This window comes from Zalophus californianus, chromosome 16 (genome assembly GCF_009762305.2).
Source record: "Zalophus californianus isolate mZalCal1 chromosome 16, mZalCal1.pri.v2, whole genome shotgun sequence".
Classification (NCBI taxonomy): domain Eukaryota; kingdom Metazoa; phylum Chordata; class Mammalia; order Carnivora; family Otariidae; genus Zalophus; species Zalophus californianus.
The window spans coordinates 54957312-54981350 of NC_045610.1; the positions used below are offsets into that span (position 1 = coordinate 54957312).

At 57.0% G+C, this 24039-nt stretch overlaps 1 protein-coding gene and 1 pseudogene across 5 annotated transcripts; one reads left to right on the forward strand and one right to left on the reverse strand.

The window, feature by feature from the left end:
* Positions 1-3475: 3475 nt before the first annotated feature.
* Positions 3476-23747, reverse strand: CDC42EP4 (CDC42 effector protein 4). Of its 5 annotated transcripts, none has more exons than XM_027568184.2 (4): positions 23592-23737; positions 14240-14307; positions 13697-13805; positions 3476-6453 (listed from the first exon to the last, which is right to left on the reverse strand). In XM_027568184.2, exon 4 carries the CDS (start codon positions 6354-6356, stop codon positions 5283-5285), a length of 1074 nt encoding a protein of 357 aa, XP_027423985.1. In that variant the 5' UTR covers positions 6357-6453; positions 13697-13805; positions 14240-14307; positions 23592-23737; the 3' UTR covers positions 3476-5282. The 5 variants fall into 5 exon arrangements, with proteins under 5 accessions (XP_027423985.1, XP_027423986.1, XP_027423984.1 ...); XM_027568185.2 differs by lacking the exon at positions 23592-23737 and adding an exon at positions 22600-22989; XM_027568183.2 differs by lacking the exons at positions 13697-13805; positions 14240-14307 and having other exon boundaries at positions 23592-23747.
* LOC113908403 lies at positions 4017-4136 on the forward strand (annotated as a pseudogene).
* Positions 23748-24039: the final 292 nt, after the last annotated feature.

A 24039-nucleotide genomic window follows, 5' to 3' on the forward strand; every position in this document is an offset into this window, starting at 1 on the left:
CTGGGAGTCTCCCTTCTTGGAGGGAGATTTATTTTTTTGACAGAGACACAGCAAGAGCAGGAACACAAGCAGGGGGAGTGGGAGAGGGAGAAGCAGGCTTCCCGCTGAGCAGGGAGCCCGAAGTGGGGCTCGATCCCAGGACCCTGGGATCATGACCTGAACCGAAGGCAGACGCTTAACGACTGAGCCACCCAGGCGCCCTGAGAACAGCAGTTCTGTGGGTTAGAGCAACAGGTTTTAGAGCGAGAGCCGCTGATATCCATCTGCCTGCAAATACCTCCCCCTCCCCCAAACGTTCTTTCCAATCTCCCATCTGGCTGTTGCCAAGGGGAAACAGCTAGACAAGCTCTCCCATCACTATTCCGAACTTACCTTTCCCACATCTTCGGTGGGGGCCTTCAGGGTCCTGGGATACTCTGCATGTGGTTATTACTGCAGTGTCAGTGCCGTGCAGAGGCGGGGGCGAGGTGTGGGGGGGTGAGGGTGGGGGTGGGGAGGGCCTGCCCCAGTATGCAAAGGTGGGGCCCTTTGGGAGGCTGTTGTGAGGGCTGGGGTGAGCCAGGGATGGGTGGGGGGGTGCCACCTACACCTGAAAAGTTCAACCCCCGCCCCCAGTCATCCCGACCACTAACACACTCTGGACTCCGTGAGCACCTGCACTCACATGGTGCACGGGCTCGGCTTGCCCCTCGTCTGCTGTGCCACAGCCCGTGCAGTCCAGTCCATCTCAGTCTCTGCTCTGCTTTGCTCACGGGACGCAGCCAGCTTTCTTCCCTGCAGCCTCTGTCTGCCCATCTGTAAAATGGGGGTGGGGGAGGGAACCAGGTCCTACAATTCAAAGATCTTAAGAACCCCTCCCTCATGTGTTCTGACACCCTCTATTCCTTTCGTCCACTTTCTTTCTTCTGGAAGCAAGGTGTAGCGGGGAATGGCTTGTGCACATGGGAGAACGGAGTCAAAGGTGAGCTTGAACACCAGCAGGAACCCAGGCCCGAGGCTGCAGGCTTGTGAGGCCTGGTCCTGCCCAGCAGAGACAGAGGCCAGCCCTGAGGGACCCCAGGAAGGACTTTTGCACTTCCTGGCGGGCCCTTTGGATGATGTGCATCAGCAGCCGCCAGCGCCTAACCTGGCAGCAAGCAGCACCCCCTTTCCCTTGGGCACACAGCCCAGGCAAGCCAGGCACACCCGACCAGCTCGGCCTCTCCCTGCGCCACTCTGCTCAGCCAGCTCACTGGCCCCACTGGTCATCCAGTGCAAATCCAGGGTCCCGGAGTGCAAATCATCAGGTTGGGACAGTGGTGGAGAGGAAGGGCTTGCTTTGGAGCCTGTGCCCAGGTCTGTGCCCAGATGCCTTCGTGTTCTCATCTGTAAAATGGGGGTAATACGGACAGCAGGGACCTCACAGAGTTGTCATAAGGATAAATAGGGCCAATACAAAGGGCCATGCTGGGCACAGGGAGGTCCTAACGGCTGACACCCAGCCCTCACCACAGTAATGGGACAGAACAGCATGTGCCTGAGAAGCATGAGCAGAGCCCTGCACTGCAGGGCACGGGGGTGGAGGGGAGACACCCCAATGATGGCCGGATCAGGGTGGGCTGGTGCTCATGCACCTTAGGCTAGGATTATAGCCCTGCCCGGAGCAGGAGACTTTGGGGGCCCACCACATTTTTGGAAATGTTTGCTGTGACCTGAATTAAAATGACGAAAATTATTGCCCAGATGCAGTTCCTGGCCCCTGCTTTGGGTTCCCGGAGGTAGAAGGGACCCCCACAGCACATCTTTAAGGGGAGAAATGCTCTGCAGGGGACCTGGGGTTCTCAGGTGAACCTCAGAGATCAAAGGGGAGAGAGTAAGGACCCCCCCAACCCAAACCCACCCGGGGAGGCTCTGGCTCAGTCTGCTTATGGATAGGGGTTCAACACACGATCTCATTGTAAAGTTTCCGGTAGAAAGTTGAACACAACCGAGCTATCGCCTAACTTTAAAATGGAGAAACTGAAGCCACCCAGAGAGGGAAAAATCAGTGGCCCAACGCCACACAGCAAACTGAGATTAGAGCTGGTGTGGCTAGGCTTGTTCTGCTCGGTTATACCATCCTCTGGTGGGTCTGCGGAGCCCCAACTAGAATGCGTGCTCCTAAGTCCAGCCAGGTCTCTCCATAGGCCCCTGGGTCTTCCTGACTGGCTGGCACTGTTCTAAGAGTCCAAAAGCAGGTCTGTGGTCTCAGGGTGGCTGGCTTCTTTCAGGCCCTCAAGAATCCTGTGTGAGGGGTTGTAGGTGGGCCCAGGGGGTTTCCACGGTCTGGGAGGCACCTGCCTGGGCTCCAGTGAACAGCACATTCCTCTTCCCAGTAGTGCTGGAGCTGGACTGCAGCCCCCAGGGACCCTGTCCCCCCACCCCACCCTGCTTCTAACCCCCACCCTCAGCCACATCCCTCATTAGCTGGGAATGAGCCCCTGAAGGGGCAAAGGGACCTGGGAGACACTTTAATTATGCTTCTAATTGCTTCCCAGGGAGGATGAGCACAAGCCCAAATCTCTCTGTGGCTGCTTCAGGCGAGGGGCAGGGTTTCCAGAAACTCAGCCACACCAGCCCCCAGGTGGGAAGGAAGGAGGGTGAGTGGAGGGGAATGTGGGGGGAACGCGGGTGTGGGCAAGGGAAGGTGGTGAGGCAGGAGCTGGGCCAATAGGCGGGAGGGGTCATGAGGTCCCCACCCAGGACAGACTCACTCCCCAACCTCACCACCTGAAGGAAAGAAGCTTCGAGGCGCCTGTGAGCAGAGAGGTACAGGGTTTTAAGTCCATGATGTTCGGATTCTACTACTTCGTGACTTGGGGAAGGTGGCCACGTGGCCTCTCGAGCACATTCCTTCTATACAACAGGGACAACAGTCCACCTCGCAGGCCACGAGGCTGGACAGAGAACAGGCTACCTGGAAGGTCATTTTCCAGGTCAGACAGTACAAAGCTGAGAAAGGGACGGCAGCCCCTTTCCCGGCCGTTGGCGCCTGCTGTGCCCCGGGGGTGACCGCTCCCATGTATGTGGGCACCTGGGGGCTTGGGGGGGGGGGGTCACAGCCTCCCCTGGTTTAGTAACAACTTTGCTAACCCCATTGCAGTGACTAGGTCTGCAGCCCAGCCCTGTAAGAGTGGCAGGATTCCTGTATCACAGATGAGCAGCTAAGTAGCCAAGGGCCCCCAACTGGGAAGTGGCGGGGGGGGGGGGCACCACAATCCCAGAGCCCCCAAGGCCTGCCCAGACAGATGGGCATATGAGCCCTGTCCCTCCAGAGGCTGGGGAGCAGCGCAGGAGGGGAGGGCCCCGAAGGGGACAGGGAGAGAAGCCACCTCAGGCCCCGAGTGCCACAAGAGCACAGGTAGCCCAGGGCCTCCCCCCCCCCCAGCACCCTCACCCCCACGCACCCACATCTCAAAACAGCTCTCCCCAGAAGCAGAGACAGACACCCGGTGTGCCACAGGGCTTTTTTTTTTTTTTTTTTTAATGTTTCCTCACTGTTTTAACAATACCATGAAAAAAATACACAGTTTAGAATCTGGAACTGACCACTGGGTCTGCATGGGCTTCAAGGGTAGCTGGCTGGGGCTGCACGGCCCCTTCTCATTCTGCCCCTAGCAGAAGCCAGGCTACTGGAAACAGCACCGATGGGAGACCGGAATCAGGAACTAAGTTAGTGTCTGGGTCAGGAGCTGACAAAACACGGCCGACTAGAGCAGCTACGCCCGCCAGCCCCGGCCCGGGGCCTGTGGTACTTCTCTGTCCCCTCCCCACACTGGCCACAAGGGGACAGGAGGTGGGTTAGCTTATTCCCAGGACACGAAAATCATCATCCGTTAACCCTGGGCCACACACCCAAGCTCCCACTCAATCCCCTGGGGCAGGCTTATAAGGGCCAGAGTGAAATTCGAATTTCAAAAGAACCAATCATTATTTGCTAGCATACGGATGTTCCAAACGTGGCACAGGACATACTTATACTAAAAAATTATCCTCTGATCACTTCTCGGCCTTTTGGCTAAGATCAAGTGTAGTAAAAAATTATCCTCTCTATGCCTGATATTCTAATTTATCTCAGCATGCTAGTTTTGTTCTGTTGCTAAATCTGGCAACTCTATACCCTCAGGGCCCTCAGGAGTGGGGGAGGGGGTCCTGCTGGCAGAAAAGGCCTGGGAAGGGGAAGGCCTGGGAAGAGGAAGTTGTGTGTGTGTGTGTGTGTGTGTGTGTGTGTGTGTGTGTGTGTGTGTGTGTGTGTGTGTGTGTGTGTGTGTGTGTGTGTGTGTGTGTGTGTGTGTGTGTGTGTGTGTGTGTGTGTGTGTGTGTGTGTGTATGGGAGGGGAGTAATCCAGTCAAAAAAAGCTTTTTATCCCTCCATAGGAATGATATATTATTTTTTTTTTAAAAATCATCTCCCAGAAATGTTCTACACGGGCTGCCTTCAGTTGTTAGTAGCTATGGGGTGGGAGGAGGGACAGACATGCACAGACACCCACCCCATACGGTTCTAAATAAAGTTTGGAAGCACTTAGTATAAAGGTTTTCTAAAAGGATCTGATTTTCCTTCTGGCGGCAGACCTATTAACACTGTTCCAGATACCGCTCTGGAAGGATTTAAACATGACAAGAAGAACAAACAAATCAACAGGGACCGGGCGAGTGAGTGCCCAGCCTGTTCCTAGTGTCATCCTGGAAAGAGCCCCTTCTAGAAAATTCAAGAAGCCCGGGGCCTCCTTTCGTTCCCCATCCCGTTCTCGTCCCCTGGAAGGGGCTGCGTTTAGTGCACACATCCGGTCCGGCTTTGCTCCGAGGGGCTCCAGGCTTCTGGTGCAGGAGCTGGGGACGAGGGATGGAGGGGGCCAGGGTCCATGACCACCCTTCCTCCTGCCACGCGCCACCAGTCGCAGCAAACGCCAGGAGAGGAAAGGTGAGCCAAGCGTCCTTAGCCGTGGCCCCGGGCTGTCCCGGGGCTGAGCTGCGGCGGCCGCACCAGGCAGGAACTTGGCCGGCGGCTGGCATCCACCTGAGGCCGGGGTGGGCGGGGCGGGGGGGGGGCGGGGTAAGGGACGGCCGGTTCCTGTCCCGCAGCGCTCAGCGGGGCTGCGTGCACCCTGCTGCAGCCCCCCGCCAGCTCCCCGCGCCCGGGAGAGTCCAGGGTCTGCGGGCCGAAGCCGGGCTCTCGGCTGCAGTGCACGGGGAGGGGGCAGAGAAGGGGGCGGCGGCCCCGGGGGCAGGGAGGAGGCGGAGCCCCGCCGGGAGCCCCTCACTCACACTCGGATCTCCTCATCCTCCTCCTCGTCCATGAAGGAGAACTCCTTGTCGGGCTGCCGGGCCAGTGGGGCCCGGGCCCTGTCGGGGCCCCGGGAGGCCGGGCTGCGCTCGTCCAGGACGCCCGAGGTGCAGCTGGACAGGGAGCTGCTGTCCCGCGGAGTGTGGCTGCCCTCGCTGCAGGCCGAGGCCGGGCTGGGGGCCGCCGCCCACCCCTCGTCCTGGGGCAGGTCCCGGCCGGCCGCGCCCTCCTGCCTGGCCCTGGGAGGGGCCGCCGCAGCCGCCAGGGGAGCCAGCAGGGTGCCGCCGCGGGCCTTGGCCCCGTTGTCATGGTACCCGCCACCCTCCTCCTCCTCCTCCTCCTCCTCCTCCTCCTCCGGTTCCCATGCCTCCTTGTCCATGATACTGAGGACGTCGCCCAGCATGGACGGCCCCAGGTCAATGTGGAAGGACATGATGGACTCGGCGTGCTTGAGCCCCAAGCCGGCCTTGGGCACGACGGGCAGCTCTGTCAGGTCCCCGAAGGCCTGCTCGTCCAGGAGAGGGTCCGGGGAGTGGGGGGCGGCGGCCCCATTCCGCCGAGGCCCAAGCTCCCCCTCGCCCACCTCCTCCTGGCTGCCCTGGCCGGCGCCCGCCTTCTTCACGGGGCTGGACGACAGGCTCTTGGGCAGCTTGCCAGAGCCCTTCTCGGCCGCCTCCTTCTCGTTCAGCTGGGGCAGGGACATGGCGTTCTTGACGAACAGAGCCGAGTCCCGCAGGGAGCCCAGCATGTCCCTCTGCTCCCGGTCGCCCCGGGTCACCGACTGCGACCGCTTGCTGCCCCGGAACTTCCGGGACAGGAGGCTGCGCTTGGAGGACGAGGTGGAGGCCTGCTCATCCAGGGACTCACCGTCCAGCTCGCCAGCCTTGCTGTTGAGGAAGGAGGTGTCCCCAAAGGCGTCCCCCGCCCGGCCCACGTGCATGGTGTGCCGGAAGTCGCCCAGGGGGGCGCTGATCATCTCGGCCGTGAGGTCCACGCGGGAGCGGCGCTTGGAGTGCACCGAGCTGGACACGAGCTGCTTGAGGATAGGCATCGTGCTGGGGGGCGGGCCTCCCGAGGGCGGCAGGCGGGTCGGGGGTCAGATCTCAAGTCCGGCGGGTGGAGGGGGTGACAAGGAGGAGATCATGGGGCTGCAAAGAGAGAGGAGCAGGCAAAGGGTTAACCTGGGCTGGCCGCACAGCACCAAAGCCCACCGGCCTGGGGGCTGCTCCTCAAACCTCAGCTCTCCCGCCGAATGGGACTACCATTAGCCGGCAATCAGTGTCATAACCCTGCCTCCTTCTTCACGCCCAGGCACTCGGGTTAGGGGAGCGCTTTTTACAAATCCGGGTAGAGGTCAGAGACGCTCTCCCCGAACCCGGGAGGAGGACGCCGTCTCCCCCCAACCGGGACGCTGCCAGAGCAAACACAACCACATTGAAGGGTGTGGAGGCACACAAGTGAGTCCACGCGGCAGCTGAGGATCGGACACATGCTGTAAGTTCTTCCTGCCGTCTGACCTCAATCTCTGAAGCCAGCGGACACCTCAACCTGAGTCACAGCCCTCAGAGGAGCGAGCCCACAGGACGGGCCCCAGAGACGCTGCCCAGCAGCACCTCCACAGATGTGGGCGGCCGGGCTCACTTTCTGGATCAGAATTGGGGCGGGGTTGCTGGGACCCACAGAACCAGCTCCCCAGCCTTCCCAGTCCTCGCGGGGTGTCCCATAAATGAGGACCCCGCCTGTGACCTCTCTACTATGGGGCCAAGCTCTTTGCCGAAGACTCACTCTGTGCCTCTTGGGGATGAAGAGAACTGCCTCCTGATTTCTTTAACCATTAAGGGTGTGGGAGGGCAGGGACTAGGTGGTCTGGCCCCTGAGATCTGCAGACCCAGGTGGGGGGGGGGGGGTGGTTAACCAGAACAGAAGATCAGCAGAGGGGACGCCAGGAGAGCCTGGGCCGTCTGAAAGCTCGAGGTACCGCCCACACAGCTCCTGGCAAGCACCGCAGTGAGGTCCCGTGTTGGAGCCAAACCATCCCCTTCCCCTCCCGGAGCGGCCTGCCCCAAATGCTAAACCCAGTAGTGCAGGGCTGAGCGGACTGGGGAGACATGGAGTCGGCCACCAGTCTTGCTAACGATTCTCAACTCTACCTTCACGGCAGGCCCACCCTTCCCACTGCAAAGCACAACCTATGGGAACCCCATTGGTTTCTTCCTCACCCCTAAGGCTGCCTCCCACTAGCCCACCACATCCCACCTGGCCCCTGACACCAGCCCAGCCGATCCCCATTTCTCCCCTTCTGTCCCTCTCTGGACCATTCATCACCTTTTATCTAAAACAAAACCCATCCAGGACTGCCCAGTGCAGACCCCCGGATCTGGCCACCAGTCCCAGCCTCCCTCCCCCCTCAATGCCCTTCCTTGCTGCCCCCCTACCTCTGCACTCCACCCCAGCCCCTGAGCGTCTGCCTTCTGGACTCCAGGACTGGACAAAGGCAGGTCCCTGCTAGAGCACCCTGTCACCTGGCTCACCCCACGTCCTTCCGAGCTCAGTGGAGACGTCACTTCTGGGAAACGCCCTCTCGGCCACCCAGCACTCTGGGTGCCCCCTCTCTCGCAGGCACCGCTCCCTCCTCCTATTCCCACCCCCGGGGCTGTAATCTGCCCACTGGACTCTGAGCTTCCAGAGGGGGTTCCAAGGGGCCTGCTCACCGCTGAAGCCTGTCTAGCAGACCCTGCTGAAAGGCAGCACCTCCATCCCGCCCTCCGGGCTTCACTTCAGCCTACACACCGCTCTGGGGTTCCTGGCCCAACCTCTCTGTGTCCTCCACCGCCCCCCCGCCCCCGCAGCCCCCGTGCTTTCACCCCTTGTCCAGCTGCCGACGCCCAGTCTGATGGCTCCCAACCCCGTGCCAGCCCCAGGCAGTCCTACGCTCGTCACTCCGGCAAACAAAGTCCTGTAGGACGTGCGGTGGGAGCCAGGCACTGGGGCAGACCTGCCACACTGGTGACCTGGGCTGGCCTCCGAGCCAGGGGAGGACTCTCCTGGATGGCCCAGGGATGACCCACTATGGCCGCTCGGCCCTCCCTCCTCATGTTCCTCTCTCTCCCCACCAAACCCTCAGGCCACTTAGCTTCCCTTACCCCTAACCTGAATCCTCCCTCCAGCCCACGTCCTGGGATCTAACCTCTAAACAGTTAGACATGCATCAGCTAGACCAATTGGCCAACATTTTCTACAAAGGGCCAGAGACTCAAGATTTTCGGCTTTGTGGGAGATACTGTCTTTGTAGTTAGTAGGAAAGCAGCAACAGACCCTACGTAAACAAAGGGTATGGCTGTGTCCCAGTAAAACTTTATATATAAAAACAAGTTGTGGGCCAGATTTGGCCCATGGGCAATAGTTTGCTGACTCTTACACTCATGGAAACTACTGGCCTCAGGCTCATCCCCGTGCCACTGCTCAGAAGAGGGTCACCCTATGGGACCATGAGCTCACAGGCCAACTTTTGGGGGAAAACTTTCTTTGGCTAAAAAAGAGAAAGGGAGTCTGCAGTTGGCCTCAGACTTGTTAGGAACAGAAGAAAACCAAACCAGGTTTCTAACGACATCTTGATACTAGGGAATCCCTCAGGCTTCCGCGGGCACCAGGCAAGAATGGAAAGGGCTCATGTCTTCAACCTGCTTGTGGTCTAGCGCCTGCCTCTGGTCACAGAGTCCTGGGATCTCAAAGAGCTGGGAGGAAAGCAACACCCAGGGTAGCCCCAGAAAACAGGTATACTGAGGCAAAGTGACTCATCCAGGTCTGTGCCCCAAAGGGCAGAGCTGGGCGAGAAGCTGGTCTCCCAGTCCAGTGCTCCCTCTACTCTGCTCCAGACCTTTCTCTGGCCTTTGGTGGATAGCGTCCCTCATCAGTTCCCATGACCAACAGAACGCCCCTCCCTGCTTCCGGGCCAGGGGAGAAAAAGGAGGAGCCTGGCTGCTTCCTCAAATGTCTCCAGGCCGGCCAAATGTCCCCTTGCCGGGGGCGGGGGGGGGGGGGGGGGGGCACCAAACTGCCCTGGGTCGAGAACACAGCTATAAAACTAAAGCTTATGCTATTTACCAGGTCAACAAAAAAAAAGGGGGGGGGGGAGGCAGGGCAGGGGGCATAAAGGGCTAGAATCGTGGGAACACACGACATGAATTTCCAGAGCTGCGTTAAGGGTTTTGATGTAACAGCAGGAATCCCCCGACCCACTGAGCAGCTTCCATCCAGCACTGTCGTTTCCCAATCTGAAGTGCGCCTCACAGAGAAGAGAAAGAAGAACCACAGACCCAGCTGCCAGGGCCTCAGCAGACCTGGTGAAGAGCCCTGTGGCCACTCACAGGGACCTGGCACTCTGGCCATCATAACTACGGGACAGAAGGGTCCCATCAGCCCCTACTTCTATCCTGGCGGGTAAAACAGGAGAAGAGGTAAGAGAGGCCAGCAGGGAAATCCACAGGCCAGCCCCCAGGGCCCCAGTACCTGGCTCGGCCCTACACCTCAGAAAGAAAGCAGAAGTCTGGCCAATGCTATCTGCTGCTTGTGGTCTCACTCCCTGGGGGTGGGAATGAGGCTTTCTGGCTTATAAAAAAACCAAACCATCTCTAATACCCAGCATGAAAAAGTCTCGAGAGAGTTGGGGCCTGTATGGAGTCACCTACCCATCTCAGTTGTCCAGCAAGGAGTCCTGGAGCCCCGCCAAGGTCTGGGTCTCTGGAATCCTAGAGCTCAGACCAGATGGGGGAGGCTTCAGGGCTGGTGAGAACCCTAAGCTTTGAACACAGAACAATGTGGGGGTGATAAATACCAAGATTAAGGACCAGCAGGTGGCCCGGGGCCAGTCCTGGGGACAGATCAGGAGGCCTAAGAGCCCACCAGGAAGGGGATCGTGCCAAAGAGAGCTATGTCTTTGGCAGGGGGTGTTGCTAAGTGCGATGACTCAGCTCTGGGCAAGTGGCTAAAATAGGCTGCCCGATGACAGGGCAGCCACTCCCCACCCCACCCCGGAAGGCCATATCCCACTTTCCTGGCAGAGCAAAGGAAAACCGAGCAGGAACCCACGGCTCTCCCTCACTCTCCCCAGCCTCTGATGGAACTGGACTCCTCTACCCTTGACCCCACCAACCACAGAACATTCCTTTAAGGCAGGCGCAGCGAGCCCTCCCTGGAAGGCCAGGCCCCTGGTTCGTTGAGCCCGACCACACCCTCAGCTCCGCTCTGTTCCTGGGACTCCAGAGAACAGCCCTTGCCTGGACCCCTCACCCATGCTCACTGGCATCCCGCACACAGAGCACCGGCCTCCCAGATCAGCCAGTCCAGCAGCAGCTAGATGGACAGAAGGGCAGGCTGGACGAAAGCACTCCCAAAGCCCCAGGAAGTGGCCGGTGGCTGGCAGCCTGACCAAGGCAGGAGATAGAACTGGGCTCTCCCGGGGCAGGGCAGGCTTCCCACTTTTGCAGCTGACCTGCAGCTCACCCTGCTTCAGAGGACGCACGCTTCGACGCTCCCCTGCATGGCCGCTGGGGAGCTGCTCCTCCATCAGCTCTGCTGAGCTGTTCTAACACCCAAGCAACGTGGCCGAACAGAAGGGGATGGATATGTGGTGAAGGACAGCCTCAGCCATGGCTGGGAATGCCTACAGGAGGCTTTGTTCATTTACTCATTCATTCATTCATCGCCTTCCTGCATACCCACCAATTTCTCCATACTCTTTTAGGCCCTGAAGACAGGGGGGCAGTGAGAATCCCAAGGTGGATCAGCCCCCTGCCTTCCTGGGGCACATCTGCAGTGTGAATGTGGGCGCGAGGAAGGGGCTCTGCAAGCCAAGAACTGGATGATGCGAAGGAACCAGGCAGGTCAAGGGCAATCCAGCGAGGGAACAGCACATGTGAACACCCAGAGGTGGGAAGAAGCTGGTGGAGTTTGAGGAACAGAATGATAACCCAGGGGCTGGGGGCCAGGTCCCACAGGCCCTCCCTGGAAGACAAGGTAGGCGTTCAGACGGCATTCTAGGTACGAAAGGAAATCAACGGCAGCTCCTGAGCAGGGAAGTCATCCAATCTGTGCATCTGGAGGTTTCCATAGCAGCTGGGGTTGCAGCCATGGACGAGGGCAAGCAGGGGCTCAGGGCAAAGAGGAAGGGGGCCAGGAGACGGATGATGGGGTGGGGGGCGGCACTCAGGGCATGTTTTGGAGGTAGGGACATCAGGAGCTGCTGAGTCCCAGGGGGGTGGGGGAGACAGAAAGGGCAAAATCAAAGGGGACTCCAGGCCTTCCAGGCCCCAAGCCAAGCCCCACAGGGCTTCTGCAGTGGCAGGTCTCACCTGGTGGGCTATGGGCCTTTGTCCCAGGCGTGCAACCAACATCCCACCACCCAGGAACAGCTTCACCTGGCCAAAACGGGGGAGGCACTTGGCTACACAGCGTCCGCCTGCTGGAGCCACGCGGAGAAGGGCTTGTGTGAGCAGCTCAGGGAAACGTGGGCCGCACCCCTCTGGGGGCCACTCCCCTCCGGAAGGGGTTAGGGGGCTCTGGCTTTTGTGGCCGGAGAAAGATTCGGTGCTTTCTGGAACACTTGGCAGCCTTACCCTGCAAAGATAAGTGCCGGCAAAGGCCGGAGAGAGCTTCCCTCCAGCGGTGGGACAGGGGCTGCCGTGAATGGGAGCGAGCCGTGGACGCTTTGATCCACAGTTACACTGCGGGAGGAACCTCAATGGGGGCTGTGCTCTTTAGTTTTAGCTGACTTTCCTACTATTTGGAAACTTCTACTTCCTTCACATGCGCTGCCAAAAGCCCTTGGATTTGAAAGTGTGCTGTTTGCACCGGGTGATTAAGACGCACTGTCTCAAAATAATCTGAGCCTGAACAGCCATCCAAAAAAAAAAAAAGCGCAGGATGGGAATATGAGCTTTCACGACCCCTCCCGTACCACTTGTGTTTCTGTATCAAGTAATCTCCTTAAAATCCTGGGTGTGGAGCGACCACTCCCTCAGAGATGGTGAAGCCACATTGAGGGACTCGCCTGAGGTCATGGATGGGAGCCAGGCCTTTGTCCCCACACCAGGGCTCCAGCCACTAAAATAGCCACACACGACCCAAAGTATGGTCTTGGGGCACCGGCCACCACGGCGGTTTCTGTAAATAACGGCTTTCAAATGAGTATGATTTAGCAACCTCTCCACCAGGAACGATGTCAAAGCAGGGGGAAAAGTCACATACCCAGATATTCACAGAAGCCTTTATAATCTCAAAAGGCTGGAAACCACCTAACAGCTAGGAATAAGGAACTAGTTGAGAAGACGAGGAGCTGTTAACTGATTGACATGCTGCCACGAGGAGTGGGGGCTTATGAAGACCAAGGCTGCCACATGGACCACTGGTGGCCACAAGCCATCACATGGGAGGAAAAAAAACCAGCAGGGCTTCCGCTCGTTTATACAGAGTGATCACAAGTCTACAGGAATAAAGGCTTAAAGGAGTTACATCAGGCTCGAGAGGACACAGGTATTTTGTTTGTTTCCTTTAATGTGGTAATGCTGTTTTAGTAATAATAATAATAATAACAACAATAATATCCCGAAGCATGAAAGGCTTAAGGAAGAGACATTAATTTCAACACCACCTTAGAACAGTCTGGTTCTCAGGCTCAGTGCAAGGCCCCCAGCTTGGGTCTTGGGTCCACTCTCTTGTGCCAATATGCAGCCCCCATGGATGTCTGTTCTCCCTCCCTTCATCCCTCCCCCCAAGCTGGATGTGTGCATTTTATTCTAAGTTGTGTGGGAGGAGAAAGTGGGCAATCTATAGCAACCTGGAATCAAGGGAAGACATGGAGATTAGGACTCCCCCGAAAGAACTCACTCCCCAACAGCTGCTTCCTGACACCTGAGCCTCTTCAACTGAGCAGAAGAAGAAAGATAACAGTCATCCCCTCCACACCATCACCGGAGAGACTGGCCAATTTTCCAGGGCCACTAAAGCTCCAAGTTGGAGGCCAGCCTCCCACGTGGGTGATCCCACAGTGGGATCCTATCCAAGATGCCCTGGGCAGGTGAAGGTTCTGCTTCTGCTGCTTCTACAGTCCTAACTCAGCTCTTCCGGAGGCTGCAAGAGAGCAGAGAAAGAGGCTGGGGTCCCGCAGGACCACCAGCACCACAGTGCTCCCACAACTAGCCAACCATCAAGTCCTGTGCAGATAGAGCGATCCTGTCATTTACCGGCGCCTGCCGCATGCCAGGCATCATGCTAGGACAGGGGAAACTTGTGCCCCTCTCCCTGCAAGGAGGGTGTCGAGATTGCCCCCATTTTACCGAAAGGGAGACTGAGGCTCAGATGGCATGAGCCTCACCCCACACAGATCACTCTCACCGCTACTCAATGGTGACTTGAGCCAACTTCTGGCCGACCTCAGACACACGGTTTTCTGAATGAGGTGATGACTCCCGGCCCATTCAGATGTCCCCAGCCGAGAATGTCCCTGTGGAAGACGGGGGTGGGATGGCATTGGGGAGGCTGCTTCTGGAAAACCCTTGGAACCAAGACTCCCTTGGATGGACTTCCCATCAGAGATCTGCTCTCAGGGATGGCTCAAATGGGCTCTTCCTTACTCAGGATCTCATTCCAGCTTCCTGCTTGGAGGAATCCCCCCATGTTCTGATTCCCTGGGAGGGGAGAGGTGGGGGGTGGGGAGGACCACCCAGAAGCAGGACTCCCCTGGCATGTTTAGGAGTGGGCTCGGCAGGAGGCCCTGCCTCCAACGTTTCTCATGCCGGCCCCGCTCTAGGCCCCATCCTGTGTTTCATGGTCATTCCAGCTGCCAGGAAGGAAGACCAGAACCTCGACCCAAGCTGGGTGCCCTGTACTTGCTCCACCACCCCTGCCCTCCTGCCCATCCCGACCAGGCTCACTGACCCAAGGGTGCCACTGCCCAGCCACGCCTGGCCAGATCCCACGTCCTGCAGATGGACACTCCCTGCTTCCTGGAAGAAAGGGAAAGTGAACAAGGCCCTGTTCCAATACCTGCTTCCCCTGGGGATCCCTGCTGGGGAAGTGGGGAGCAGGGTGAGCCCGGCCCAACTCATCAGGACACCAGGCTCTTGCCAGAGCAGGGCTCACAGGGTGAACTCCACATACTCTGCACCACACCTTCTCCGTGACTTCTGCCTTCTGTTGCCTCTCTAGGGGTTATTAAATAATTTACAGCTACACTGTCCAACGTGGCAGCACCGGCCTTCTGTGGCTACAGAGCATCCGAAATGTGGGGACTCTAAATCGACACATGCTAAGGGGTGAAATATACAAAAGGACTTCAAAGATTTAGGACGAAAAAGAAAACATAAAATAGCTCATTGTGTTTTGCTATTGATTACATGTTAAGATGGTACTATTTTGGGGCGCCTGGGTGGTTCAACTGGTTGAGAGTCCAACTCTTGATTTCGGCTCAGGTCATGATCTCAGGGCTGTGGGATCGAGGCCCATACTGGGCTCCATGCTGGGTGTGAAGCCTGCTTGGGATTCTCTCTCTCTCTCTCTCTCTCTCTCTCCCCCCCCCCACTCTGTCCCTGCCTGCCCAGCCCGCACCCCCCGCCCCTGGCCTCAAGAAAAGAAAAACCACCTAATATTTTGAATGTATTGGGCTAATATGTTAATCTCAACTATCTCTTCTTACTTTTTAAAATGTAGTTATTAAAAATGGAAATGATATATGGAACTTGCAGTACCTTCCACGGCAGGCAGATAAATAAAGCAACCCACTGTTCACATTTGGGCTAAAATAGTTACATGTTAATAAACTTTAAAGTTCTTTTAAATTAAGTACTAAATTTCTAAATTTTACACCCAGTGGGCCACGAGGGAATGCCAGGTTGTTTCCGTTTTGTCTGAACTCTGTAACAAAAATCCTTCCGAGCTCAACTGGCACAAGTCCTTATTCCAAAGGATACATGTGAGTTAAATAACTTTTGTTTCTTACTGTTAACTTATTCTCCAGAAGTTTCGACCAAGTTACAATCCCACTAACGCATGTCACACCTTCTTTAGTTAGAAACACAAAAAACCCAGTAACCAGCACACTTGCAAACTTGTGATTTGTACTTCTTTCATTATTAAGGACGGTGAGCATTTAAAACCTGTTACTATTGGCTTCTGTATCCTTTCTCTTGGGAATTGCTTGTTGAAATCGTTTGCCCATTTTTCTGGGGAAGGGGCTTTACCTTTCCCAATGGATTTGTAGGACTTTTTAAAATATTAAAGCAATTACATTTTTTACCATCATATTTTGCAAATATTTCTGCAAATTTATCATATACCCGTTTACACTGGGACGATTTTGTTTTCTTTTCCAGAGTGCTTATTAATTTTTACGTAGCCAAATTTGTTTCATGGTCTGTGGCTTTCACAATATGAAGCAAAGACCTTTCCCACTTCTAAGAGTATGAAAATATTCACTTCCTCTAAAGCTACCAGGTAATAATGAACAACAATTCATAGAGAAAAATACTAGAAGAAAATACAACAAAGTAAAGAAGATTGTGGGTTATTTAAAATAGAAAAACAATTAAAATATAACAATAATGTTACTGATTGTCCACAGAGGATTGTTATAAAATGTGGGTAAAGCATTAAATGTTACCTTCATCGGACAGGAAAATTCTTTATATACAGATACCTCCCACTCACGACTCTATTTCCAGACTCCCCTTTGTGTTCATAGGTCTGTTGACTCCTAAACCAGCTCTACACTGCCCCTCTGTAAAACGTGTTTGAGCATCTAGTTGGGTAACATCCCTAAACTTTTTTTCTAAAATGTGTTTTTTTCTAATACTGTTACTCTTCCAGATGGACTTTAAAAACAGTCAGTCCCAAAAGAAATCCTGGTGGGATTATGTTGGAACTGAAAGGAAATAAGAAATTAATTTGGGAAGAATAGATTCGATCGCCACAGCAGATCTTCAGGCCATTTACTTAAGTCTTCTGGATACCCTCCGTTAAATGTGGTGGGTTTTCTTCCTACAAGTCGTACGCGGTCTTGGTCATGTTTATTCTGAGTCACTGTTGTCTTGGGTCTTGTTGTTGTAGGTGAGTTCTGTCTCCTCCTGTTTCTCCATAGCTGTAGTTTCTGACCATTACAGCTCGTAAATAGGGAGGTTACAATCTTTATTTCTATATATTTAATGTCCACCCTACTAAACTTGTACTGTCTCCCACACTCGAATCAACATTACCGTTGAACATTTTGGGCCTTGTAAGTAGACAAGCCCATCACCTGCAACTAATAATAATTCTGTCTCGTTTATTTCTTATTCTTATCTTATTACATCTGCTACAATTGCCAATATAGTATCGAATAACACTGTTGACACAAAGCACCTCTGTTCTTGGCACTTGAGAGTAATATTCTCAACCTCCAGCATCCGATACAGTAGCCACCAGCCACAAAGGCTGCTGAGAGCTTGAAATGTGGCTAATGTCACCAAGGGACTCAATCCTTTATTTTAAATACGTAAACTTAAAAATTGATGCTAGATGCAGTTTTTGGAAAAACTTATGTTTAAAACATACTTGAGTATATGAATCTGCTTTTTCAACTCTGAACTTTTGGAGATTCAAATTCAGATTAAGAATCTGTGCAATTTAGCATCCAAATGAGGATGTGCTACAGGAGTAAAATACACACCGGATTTTGAAGACTTCCTATGATAAAATAATGTAACACATCTCATTCATTTTTTATGACTATGTGGTGAAATGGCAATCTTTTGGACATGTACTATGTTAAATAAAACATATTAAAATTAATCTCACTCGTGTTTAGTTTTTAAAATGTGGCTACCGGAGGACGGAAGGTTACGTATGTGGCAAGCAGGGTACTCCACGGGCAGGCAGTGCTGCTGTCAAGGGATCTCTGCTAATCATGATGCTCACCACCGGATTCATTCTTGTTCATTTTAGAGAATTTATAGTTCTTAAGAGTTTATAAGAAAATGAAGCCAGTAATGTGGCCAGCCAGGGAAAACGCACTACAGCTTAATTTACCCTTTAATGGCTGGAAAACATAGAAGCAGCTGTCCAACCTTGCTCAGTGACTTGTAATCAAGGGAACTGCGGAATAACATGTCTCAAGAGTGGGCTGTGCCGGCTCTCAGGCCGGTGCCTAGGAACCTACCCCTCTGGGCAGGGTATCCTAGCGCCGACCTGTGGATCTCAGGTGGACAGGCCCTTCCTGGACCGTGGTATGAGAAAGGGAACTCACATTCCCTGAGCTTTTATTCTGCACCAACCAGCTGCTTTATCTTGACTACACTACCTTTTAAAAAATAAATAAATAAAACAAGTAATAACACCATCCTGTCTTCTTCCCCACAACCCCACTGAGTTATCATCATCCCCATCTTGCAGATAAGAAGACTGAGGCTAAGAGACAGCAGTGCATCACCAAGCCACACACACTTGCTAGGGGCAGAGCAGAGAGAAGGGTCTCAGGATCCGCCTGATTCTGAACCCTGGGCTTTCCCCGCCTCTATCAGAAGGGGTACCAGGGAAGGTCAGAAGCCATGCTGGGACCCTGGCCCCTGAGGTCTGAAGATTCTGGATGCCTGAGCACCCACAGGATACACAGCTTTGTTTTGTTTTGTTTTTTATTCATTTGAGAGAGAGAGAGAGAGAGAGAGAGAGATCACAAGCAGGAGGGAGACACAGAGAGAGAGGGAGAAGCAGACTCCCCACTGAGCCGGGAGACTGACATGCGGTCGACATGAGATTCGATCCCAGGACCAGAAGATCATGACCTGAGCCAACAGCGGACGCTTAACCATCTGAGCCACCCAGGCGCCCCAGGATACACAGTTCTACACAGGATTTCAGGTTAAAAATGTCTCTAGCCTGGGCACTCCATTCCCCACCACTCCAGGGAAAAGTACAGATAAATCCTGGGGAACACAGGCCACAGCCTGCCACCAGAACCCCTGCCCTGCTCCCCAGGGCTGGGTACCCGCCACTCTCCCCAGCAGCTGCCTCACCTTTATCTCTGCTTTCACCTCCCTCCTAATCCCAGAACTGTGCGCTCTGGGCCCGGGGAGGGAGGCAGTGAAGGCAGTGGGAGTGGGGAGGAGAAAGCCTCCTCACCTCCTGGGAGTTAAAACAGCCCTGGAAAGAAAGAGAAGGCATGACCCATGACCCTCCCCCCACCAGGGTGGGGGGACAGGAAACTACAAGGCAGTCAAGATGAAGAGCCGGTGACTCAAGGACATTCAGCAACTTGGCTTGTTTACAGCGCTCTTCCTGGAGACGTGTTTCCCCCAGCCTGCCACTGGACAGACAGACGGATGGACACAAGCACCCGGCTGCCATGGCAGAGGGAAGAGCTGGGAGAGAGGAAGAGGTGCGGGGGGGGGGGGGGGGGGGAGGGTGTGGGGTGGAGTGGGGGCCCAGCACGGGGCAGGTCCCCCTCACCTGGGAGCGGCCCTCTTGCTCCTCCCTCCTGCCCAGAGCTTCTGCCTCAGAAAGAAAGCGGCTGGACTTGAAATCACATCGGCCAGGCCCTGTTTGGTTTCGCTTCCCTTCTTCTGAGAGTGAGGTGCTCGGCGGAGGAATGGGGATGGAGAGGACACTCCAGGCTCTCCAGGGGGGGCGGGCAGATCTGGACTCACTCCAAATGGTCTTGGCCTTGCCGGGGCACGCGGGGCGGAGGTGAAGAGCATGGACCCCGGAGCCAGACGCAACTCCCCCCCCCCCCCCCCCCCAGACCCGGCCTGGCCCTCACGAGCTTCTAGCTTTCCAAGTGACTGGGGACATTACGTACTTCCCAGCGTCACTGTGAGGTTTAAATACGCTCACATAGGCCAAGCCCTCGGCACCACACGCAAGGTGGGCGCTCACCTATATGCTATGAATGTGCTGTGACATGTTCTCTGACTCTCAGTGGATACCCCGTGTCTGTACCTGGAGACGTAGGAGGAAAATTCCAGCAGCCCCAGTGACACACACTCTGGCCAAGTTCAGGATGACCCATGATTAACATGGGACACCTACCTCAGTGCCACCTGACGATACCGCATCCCAAAGGCTTCCAGGGCTGACCCTTTTCAAAGTGCTTGGAGGGTCCCTGGGATGAGGCGTTGCAGGAGGAAGGGTCCTCCAAGCTTCTGAGGCCCAGGGGCAGACTGTAGACCCCACTGGCCGCGGGTCCAGCAACCTGAGACTTGGTTTCCCAGCCCATCTGACTTCCTCCTTCCAGATCTTTCGTGATGCAGGAGGGAAGAGCCTGGCTTCTCTCAGACAGGTCTTACACTCTTTCTGATTTCAGCTTGACGTGGGGGGGGGGGGGGGGATGAGGCGAAGGTGGGACAAAAGAGCCCCCTGCCCTTCCTCTCTAGGAGGAGGGCTGGATAACTCAGGAATCTGGAACACTCTGGGTGCTACCAGCCACAAATAAGGCGCAAACCCTCCACACCTTCCACCCCCGATAAAACACCGCCTGGTTCTTCGGACCTAATCCAACTCTCAATAGAGGTGTAGAAGCTGCAGTGGAGCCCAGAGAAGGCTCCTTTTGTGTTCTCCCGGGGTCAAGGGCAACGGTATGAGGAACAGAGAAGGGCTGCAGGCAGTGGGCCCCTGAGGGTACGAAGGAGGGGCAAGGAGCAGAAGGTGGAGGGCAGAGCCTGGCTTCACGGTCAGCCCGGGAAGACCTGAAGCTGGGGTTCGGTGGGCAGCCCACCTTCAGTCACTGAAAGAACAGGGTAGACACAGGTGTATGGAGAACCTGGAGACTGCCCCAGGGAAGCCGGAGGCTGGCCCCAGCCCCCCACCCCATGGCGGCAGAAGGGTAGAAGGCGGTAGCCTGAGTGGACCTGGCTGAGCAAGAGAGGCTGTTCCCGAATACACACTCAGGCACTGTTGCCTTGCCGAGCTGCAAGCTGGCAGTGCCTGGGGGAGACTCTGATGTACGTTTCTGGAAGGGAGCCCAAGGCTCCACAAGCGGTGTATTTTAAACAGGAGCTTCGAGGACACGCTGAGTGGGAATGTGGGAAGGTAATAGCTTCAACTTCCTTGGCCGCACACCGCGAGCAGACAAGGGCCACATCCAGCCACACACCAGTCCCTCCCGGTGCGACCATCCACTTCCCTGTCCAGAGAGGGCTGGCACGGGTCTGTCCTCCCCTGAGCACCCCCAGAAGTCTTCGCTAGAGCAGGCCTTCAGGACTCTGCCAGCTGGCTCCAAGGTTTGTTTCCTTTTCCCAAGGTTGAGGGAGGAAAAGCCTCCAGTACATAGGTCAGAAGACCTAAGCTTGGGTCAGCCCTCTCTCAGCTTCCAGGGCAAGATTGCGCAAGCCCCATCCCTCCGCCCCCAAGCCTTATCTCTGGCATCAACCCAGATCCTGTTCCTCCAAGGGACAGACTCCTCCCTCCCCCACCTAGGGCCAAGCTCCTCTGAGCCTGTGGAACAACCAGCCAGAGGAAGCTGGACACGCTGCCCGGCAGGAGTCCTGGGCTCTCCACTCCCACCAACCCAAACCAGCGAAGGGAAGAAAGACTGGGTGGGAGAGTGGGGGAGGGGGGGGAAACGAGAAAGAGAAAGCAGACGAGCGAGCCTGGCCAATATCAAACACCTTGCCTTCCCCACCAGGGCACAGCCTTTCCTGGCCACAGAAATCAATCAGCCACTCCAAAGGTGGAGGGGGTTGGAATCCTTGAACCAGAGCCAATCTGGGGCCCTTCTGGGAAAGCGCCTGATTTGTCAAGAAGGGTCTAAGATTCCTCTCCCAGGTCGACATCTGCCCCGGGGTGAAGGACCCAGCCCATTTTGTAAATAAGACTCTCCTTCGCTTGGGACTCTGTGGGCTCCAGTCCTGTTGAGGGCTGGGCGGTCAGTCTCTAAGAGGCAGCAGGACAGAAGTTATTTTGGGTCCGCACACCCGATTGGGAGGAGCGTGAGTGGGTAGGCACGTGTAAGAGAGAAATGAAAGACAAAAAGAGGGGTCAAGAGAAAAAAGGGCAGAAACCCCAGCTAATGGAAAGAATGTTCCAAGTGGAGGCGTGAGCTAGGTAGGGAGTTTAATATGAACCCTGGCTCGTCAAGGAGCAAGGGTCTGTGAGCTCAGGGAGACATCAGAGGGGCTGGGATTCACCGCAAACTGCCACCTCTTGGGAGCAGACTCACTTTATCACATGAGCCCGCTCCCAGTCCCTGCATGGGTCACCAGGACCCCTGGGAAGACCAGAACCCACTGGGATATCTCCCCTAGGTTCACGAAAGCCCCGGCTGTGGGAAGCAGCAGCTGTGCTCGAAGACAGGGGTGAAGTCCACATTTGGAGGAGATAAACCACCCTAATCAGTCAGTCACATGGGCAGCTCCCACAGGGCAGCTGGTGAAAACTGGAGCCCACATGGCACCCCCAACACTTGGGGCAGGGTCCTAGCTACCGCACAGGGATGGAGCCTCCCAAGACTCCAGAGGATGCCCCGTTCTTGCTCCGGGAGCCTTGGAGCCACCTAGAGGCCTGGATGGGCCCAGCCTTGGGCCAGCAAACTCCCCATTTCTGGGGGAAATCCACAGCTCGGCTTCCCCTTCCTTTGTGCCCTGTTCTTTGTTCTCTTAAAATTCAGTCCATCCTGCTGGTGGTCCCCTCCTCCACCCCAGCCTCAGAAAGGGGGCGGAGGCGGCGGGGAGTTATTAGAAACCCAGACTGTTCGAAGAAGTTGCATTATAGGAGGCCCTCCCGCACCCGGGCCCCTCATTGTTTACGCTGGCTGCAGGGGGGAAGCTTTCCCTGGTCCAGATGGCTGCTGAGGGTAAGGATGAGGGAGAGCCTCCCAACAACACCACAAACCCTCAAGAGCGGAGCAGCAGGCTTCAGCGGCTCGGGGACACTTTCCGCTTTCAACCGCTCGGATACACACGGGCAAAGAATAGGCGCCGTGGACGCAGCCGAGGGCGTGGGAGCCAGTCAGATTGCAAAGGGTGACAAGAAAAGAGAAAGCACTGTATTTCCCCTCCATTCTCCCAGGGACAGAAAGAAAACTTCCCAAGCCCGGGCTGCAATATCTCTACGGGAAACACCAGGAATCTGGTTTGAGTTAGCAGAGCACCCCTCCCCCAGCCCCCCCCCCCCCCCCCCCCCCACACACACACACACACACGCACGCGCGCGCGCACACACACACACCCACCCACCCGCTCCGGCTCAGTCCTCTCCCAGGAAGCCCGCCCAGCTACAGCCCTCCAGCCCCCCGGCTCCGGGTTCCCGCCCGGCTCTCCCGGTCCCACACTCACCCGCGGCGGCCCAGCCCGCAGGGCTGCTGGTGGGGGACGCACTGGGGACAGGGGCAGTTTTGTACCCCCGGCTGGGGGCGCTCCAGGGAGGGGGCGGAGCCAGAGACGGCAGACCGCGGCTCCACCGCCCCCGGAGGGTGATTAAATCATTAACCGACCGCTCGCGGCCGCGGGCCACGCCAGCAGCGCTTGATCCCGGGCGCACCCCGCGCGCCGACCCCGCGCGTAGCCCCCTTCCCGGGGCCGCCGGCTCGGCTGCGCCCCACCCCGCCCGGGCCTCTCCCGCCGCGGCCTCCAGGTCTTCCGAGGAGGCGGGCGGGGCGGGAGCCGGGCGGGGGCGGGGGGGCGGGGAGTATTTGTTTCCTCCGCCGGTCCCTTCCAAACAGCTCCTTCCTTCTTTTCTCCCCGGCCCGGTGACACTGGGTGGCGTGTGCTGCACTGTGTGTACGAGAGCGAGCGCGTGTGTGCACGCCTCCGCCACTACAGGCGAAGAATTCGGTTCTTATTCACGGAGAACTCCGTGCGCACACACGCCCCCCTCGCGGAGACTGCGGGCGGCGCGGCGCGCCGCGGGTGGTGCCTCTGTCCTCCCCGGCGCACACCCCCCTTCCCCGCAGCGGGCAGACCTTTAAAACCGGGGACACTCCCGTGTCACCCGCTCCAGCAGCTCCCGGGGCCGGACGCCGAACCCCTACCTGGAGAGAGGAAATCCAGGCGGAGCGCGGCTTCCCAGGCTCTCGGCCGCCCCTCCTCCCCAAAGCCCGATCGGCTCGGACACGGGGTGCGCGGCTCCGGGTCCCAAGCACCCGGGCCGCCCCGCACACGCCCCGGCCCGACCCTTCCACCCGGGGGCGGGCGCAGGAGTGTGTGGGGGGGTCTCAGCCCTCCTCCCCGCCCCTCGGCCCCCTCTCGAGGCGTTTTCCATCCTCTCCGCCCCTCTGGGGGCTTCAAGCCTACCCAGGCCTCGCAGGGCGCAGGCGGCTGTCGCCTACCTGGGTCCCCAGAGACGCAAGCGCCTGGCCGGCGCGGCTGCGCTGTCCCCTCCGTGGGCTCCGAGCGGCAGCAGGGCTGGAGGCCCATGTCAGCGCCGGCGTCGGTTTCCCTCTGGCTCTCGGGCTTTCTGGGCGGCGAGCCTCCCGGACACTCCCCTCCCAGGCTCCTCCCGCGCCCTCCCTCCCGCGCCCTCCGCGCTGAAGTCACGGCGGCGCCGCAGCCAATGGCGGCTGCGAAACCCCGCCCGGCCGCTCGGCCTCCTCGGTTCAAATCGGCCAGTGTGAGACTGTCGGAGCTCCGAGTGGGGCGGCTGGGGCAGCTGGGCCGGGGGGTGGTGGGGAGGGGGGGCGGCCGGGAGCCGGGCCGGTGGGGTCCCGGGGAGCCCCGGCGGTGGCCAGGAACCAGGGCCCTCCGCCCCCTGCCTCCCGGCCCGGCACCGACGGGAGA